The sequence below is a fragment of the Mustela putorius genome, unplaced genomic scaffold (assembly GCF_011764305.1).
Source record: "Mustela putorius furo isolate JIRA1106 unplaced genomic scaffold, ASM1176430v1.1 tig00003845_pilon_pilon_pilon, whole genome shotgun sequence".
Classification (NCBI taxonomy): domain Eukaryota; kingdom Metazoa; phylum Chordata; class Mammalia; order Carnivora; family Mustelidae; genus Mustela; species Mustela putorius.
This window is the reverse complement of record NW_025421998.1, coordinates 14,337,854-14,343,853: the sequence shown is the minus strand read 5'-3', so window position 1 is coordinate 14,343,853 and position 6,000 is coordinate 14,337,854. Positions and strand designations below refer to the sequence as shown.

Here is a 6,000-nt window from a genome sequence, read left to right as displayed (position 1 = left end):
TTGGTCTCATGTCATGATTATAATCTCCATGTGGACACAAACTAGCCTGTTTTATGTTTAATACTGTGCCCTTAACCCTTGGAAGAGTAAGTTGCTTATATTAAGTTCTCTGTACTATTCTGTAAGTGAATCAAAAGGCTGTATTTAATTTACAAAATGATGACTTGTACCAATAAAATATGAAATAAGCTAAAATTATTTAGGAGCATTACAGGTACACTTTACATAAACTAAATCCAAAAAGCAAAAAATAGTAACTGTTTCTTATGACTTATTAATGTGTATGTGATTTTCAGTTACCATGAAGATAACTTGTTTAGGAGCTTACAGAAAACAACAATTTGGATTAAGGATATAAGCAGCGTAAATTTTCCTATGAAAAAATAAAAGATAAAGGCTAAGTTATCACATGTATGACCTAGATATAACTTCATTACAGCTGTTCTACTTGAAAAGACTTAGAAAAATCAGGAAATATCTTCAGTGGTGTTGTTTTCAGAAATAAAACCTGTCACTAACAATAGTTAGCGGAAATAGAAGTAGAATTAAAAAGGCAAGAAAGATGGGACGCCTGGGTGGCTCAGTTGGTTAAGCGGCTGCCTTCGGCTCAGGTCATGATCCCAGCGTCCTGGGATCGAGTCCCACATTGGGCTCCTTGCTCGGCAGGGAGCCTGCTTCTCCCTCTGCCTCTAGCCTGCCACTCTGTCTGCCTGTGCTTGCGCTCTGTATCTCTCTCTCCTCTCTCTCTCTCTCTCTCTCTCTAACAAATAAATAAATAAATCTTTAAAAAAAAAAAGGCAAGAAAGATACAGAAAGACAAGGGAACAAATTGTAAGATAGCCTTACGGCAGTAAGTTGGAGCTGCTGGCCACATCAGCTCAACTGGCCTAGATCGGAGGCCCCTGCTGTCAGTGTAAATGCCAATGCTCTTAAAACATAGCAGATACTCAATACTGGAGATCTCGACGGCACAGAGAGCGTCCATGGGCTCGTGTGCAATAAATGATAGTGTCGGGTCCTGTGAGTGGAGCATCCTGTATGGGACTCCTTCTTTCCTCAGGGGGCATCTCAGGAACCCCGACTGGAATCCTACACAAAGCTGCTCATTGAAGATGGCCATCCACTGGACACTGGTTGGGATCTGGAGCTCTTTAAATTTTCTGTGAGAAATTTTCTTGCTCTGAAACAGCTCATAACAAAAGACTTGGCTTTTCCTTGCTACACAGAGGCATGTGTGGGCCCCTTGGCACACTGTTCCGGAAGTCATTGTCTGACACCCTTTTGTTTCTGCTAGCTTGTGAGTGTCAGTCTTCCGTCCATCCAAAGCTGACATGGGAAACAGCCGCACGTGGTGACTTCTCCCAGAGATCACCGCAACCATCTGGCCATGGGGAATGAGCTCAATCTGATGAATCTTCTTCATGTTACCAACCCGAATAATTTCTACACAAATCAACATGGTTATAAGTCATTGTCAAGTTCAGAATAATCTGTTTATTTTGAATGTTCTTTTCAGTTTTACATAAAAACAATTGAAAAAGGTCAATAAAAATGATCTCATAAATCTTAATGTTCTGTGAATAAATTCTTTACAAATAAGATGGCCACTCACCTGCAAATTAGCAATGTAGCTTATTTTTATAAAATTTTTAATGAGTTATAATTGAGGTATACCATTATATTTAAGGTATACAATAGAATGATTCAGTATTTGTATAAACTGCAAAATGATCACCATAGTAAGCCTAGTTAACATCCAGCACCATACATAGTTAACAAAATTTTTGTTCTTATGATGAGAATTGCTGAGATCTCCCAGAAACTTTCAAGTAAACAATAAACTATTATTAACTATAGTCACTGTGCTATACATTATGCCTCCAGGACTTACTTTAGAACCGGAAACCTATACCTTTTGACCCCATTCATTCATTTTTCACCCTCCATTCCTTGCCTCTAGCAACCACCAGTCTGTTCTCTGTTATCCATGAGCTGCTGTGTGTGTGTGTGTGTGTGTGATTTTTTTGGCTTTTTTTTTAGATTCCACATAAAAGAGCCATCAAAATTGATCTTTGTCTGATTTATTTCACTTAGCATAATACCCTTGAGGTTCATCCATGTTGTCACAGATGGAAAGATGTTCTTTTTACGGCTAAATAATATTTCATTGTATAGAATACCACATTTTTTTTAATTAATCCATCCATTGATGGACACTTAGGTTGTTTCATATCTTGATTACTACAAATAATTCTGCAGTGAACGTGAGGGTGTAGCTATCTTTTCTAGTTAGTATATTTTTCCTTTGGATAAATCACCAGAACTAGAATTGCTAAGTCATATAGTAATTTGAGGAACTTCCATACTGCTTTCCACAGAGGCCGAACTAGATTACATCCCCAGCAATACAGTATATGAGTTCTCTTTTTTCCACATTCTTGCCAACACTTGTTAGTCCTTGTCTTTCTGATAATATCCATTCTAACAGTTAAGAATGATATTTCATTGTATTTTTTATTTGCATTTCCCTGATGATTCAGGATATTAAGAACCTTTTCATGTCATGTTGCTGTTGGGCATCTATATGTCTTTTTTGGGGAAAAATGTCTATTCAAATCCTCTGGCCATTTTTAAATTAGACTGGAGATTTTTTTTTTTTTTGCTAGTGAGTTGTAGGATTTCTTTATATATTTTAGATATATACCCTTATAAGGTATGATTTTGCAAATATTCTCTCATATTCAGTAAATTGCCTTTTCATTTTCTTGAAAATGAAGCCTTTTGAAAAATGGTTACCTTTACTGTAAGGGGAATATTTTCTTATTTTTAAATTCTCTCCCAATTACTATTCTATTGGATCTAAGTCACGCTCTAATAAAATCACAGACATAATCTCAGGATAGATTTGAGAGGGATAGAAAAGGATAGGAAGGAAAGGATAAGAGATCAAAAATCATATATGTTCAAAAAAGTAATTACTCCAAAGACAACGAAATTACCTTAATAATAAAGTTAACATAATAAAGCATAATAAATATTTACTTATTTATTTTATTCAATAAATTAGCTTAATAACCTTAAACCCTGATAGTCTAGGCAGCAGGCCAAACACCATTCAGTGTCCAACAAATGCTAACATACTACATTTTTAGGAGGGATAAAGTATCCTTTTTTCTTCTGGCACTACATTGAGTCCTTGATAGTCCTCCAACTATGTGTGGAGTAGTTCCTGTGTGCCCAGCACTGTTCTAGGTGCATGGAGTGCATTGCCACACAAAAAAGAGACCCGTTCCTATTCTCATGCTGGACTCCTGCTTTCATGGCCCTCCTTGGCAGGACTGAGTCACCCGCACAGCACAGGAGGCCTTCAACGCAGGACACAGTTGATGCCCTTCAAATGTGGGTTCTCCTCTAGCTAAGCCACCAGACAAGCACCAGACATTCACGGGGACAGCAGTATAGAATGGTATAGATGTTTGACTTCATCTAGTCCTCCATGTTCCCTTCAAACAACCCTGAGCACCCAGACAAGGACAAAGAACTCTGCTCTCTTCTCCAGGAAATACCCAGTTATATGCTCACTGCGGTGCCAGCAGGGGTGGGACAGGCTAGCAAGCAGAACCATGTGGCTTTTTTTTTTTTTCAGGTGCCAATTCGAAGACAGTAAACTGAGTTCTTAACAGTAGATTCATTACATAAAATCACCCATGAAGATACTTAGACTCTGGGAAGATTATGGATCTCTGGATATTAGAAAAGTCATCATTTGACTTGAAAATATATCAAACCAGATCTGGAAGATTTCTTTTACAGAATGAAAGAACAAATCTAGTACTGTATTTTCAGAGTTATGGCAGAACAGTAAAGACTCTCCTTACCACCTATGGTAACGTGCACGACAAAGAACCCTTCTTCATTTCCCAGAGCGATTCTTTTGTTATCTGTATTTGACACATAAATACAACGTCAGGGTTTTTTGGGGTGGGGGGGCGGTGAACATTAAGTAAAGCTATTAGATTAAACTGGACAAATTTATCAATATGGAAAAAGTTTAAAAGTCAAATTAGATACATATTTAGCATATATAAAAATGAAAAACATAATTTGCAACATTTTGCTTTCAGCTTGTAGAAGTAAAAATAAAACACGAATTTTCTCAACAGAAAGATCATTACCTTTATGAATACTTGAAAAGATAGTTTAAGTTATGGTATATTTTTATTTATTTTTTTTAAGATTTTATTTATTTATTTGACAGACAGATCACAAGTAGGCAGAGAGGCAGGCAGAGAGAGAGAGGAGGAAGCAGGCTCCCCAAAGAGCAGAGCGCCCGACGTGGGGCTCGATCCCAGGACCCTGGGATCATGACCTGAGCCGAAGGCAGAGGCTTTAACCCACTGAGCCACCCAGGCGCCCCAGTTATGGTATATTTTTAAATTTGCTCTCAATAAGCTACTGTCTCATGAATGAAAAAACTGCATTTAATTTATCAGTGCTCCTGGCCTGAACTGTAACGCACTGGTGTGTGTCAGGACATAGCTAGGACTAAGTCTCAGAGTGGAAGTTCAGCACTTAACTGAGCAACTGCCTTGAGTACAGAGCACAGAACTATGTATTAGCTCACTTAATCCCCTTCATAGCTGGAAAGCAGGAACTGTGTGCACTTAACGCATGGGTACGGTAGTAACGGGTTCCCTCTTATACAGCAGTAAATAGCAGGGTGGCTCTAAGGCAAAAAAAACTGTTTGGGCAATAAAAATATACTTGTTTATGCAGTACTGATCTTGGCAATTCATTCATTTGCTCACTCATTTTTCATTTGTTTACTGAGTTCTGAGCATTGGGAATACAGACACAAAAGACAGTCTCTGCCCTCGAGATAGGTGGTAGTGCACAATTAGTATACAGGGTCACACTGTTGGTGTGTTAGAGCCAGCTGGGTTTGGGAACTCAGAATTATTCAGACTCAGGACAGGTATTACTGAACATTAAAGAGACATCGTTTTGCATGGGGCCTGGGGAACCATCATAGGATCAAGTATACTAATATTTTTGCAGAGTACTAACAGCAGGTGGGCTGTGGGGAGACCCCACCAGCCTTGGCCGGGTTTGGCTGACACACAAGTAGTGCATCAAGTTACTGTTTTTGGATTTCGAGCTGGAGACTGGGGTGAGGCACCTGTGGCAGGTCCGTACCTATGATCGCAGCTGTCCGGCTGGTTCTGATCAAGGGCAGGCTGCCATCATAAGCCTCTTCCAGCACATAGACTGAGCGGTCTCTGGAGGGGCTTTTTCTCAGCGTCTTGTGCAGGTCCCTCAACACTCGCACCCACTCCCACTTTTCGTTCTCGCTGTCTGCTAGGATGGGTACCGAGTACCGGTTGCGAGGTGCTGAGAGCTGCGATGCCGTGACCTGCAATGATTTAAGGAACATCTCAGTTATCGAAAGCAGAACTCTTCATGCCAGCCCATTCAGCACTTTTCATCAAAATCACCATTGGTAGATGTCACTTCTAATACCGTTACCCTCTACCCGGTTAGTAGAATAAATGACTTGAGCATCAGAACCCAGGCCCAAAGCAAAATGTCAGAATCACCTCTATTATGATCCTCATAAGAACGCTGGATACTCTGTCTAAATAATACTGAATTTCATCAGTGAAAATAGGTACCGTTTATTGAGTGTTGACTCCACCGGGAACTGCTCTAAGAAATGCACACGTGTTAATTGATCTAATCCCCCATGGAAAAATTCAGCAGGCCGACACCACTGCTCTGCCCATTTTCCAGGTGAGAAGGCAGGCACAGTGGGGAAAACTGCTAGCAGTGTGATGCCAGAACCCCCACTCTGAGCCTCTCTGCTTCTTCACTCCAGACACAGCTGTGTACATTTTGGTGTCTTCTTAAATGCAGTCAGGCAATGTGTCTCAATCGCAGTCATCATAATCAATTCTGCTATTATTCAACATTCAGGGGTTCTTTGTTGTTAAGTCGCAGATA

At 39.8% G+C, this 6,000-nt stretch overlaps 1 protein-coding gene across 1 annotated transcript in view; it reads right to left on the bottom strand.

Annotated features, from left to right (window-relative positions):
* Positions 1-5,257: 5,257 nt before the first annotated feature.
* Positions 5,258-6,000, bottom strand: part of LOC101682921 (serine/threonine-protein kinase MRCK alpha-like) — a 53,575-nt gene continuing 52,832 nt past the window's right edge. The window contains exon 9 of the mRNA XM_045089636.1: positions 5,258-5,413. Within this exon, the coding sequence (XP_044945571.1) occupies positions 5,359-5,413 (55 nt within the window). The 3' untranslated portion in view covers positions 5,258-5,358. The remainder of the gene's footprint in view (positions 5,414-6,000) is intronic.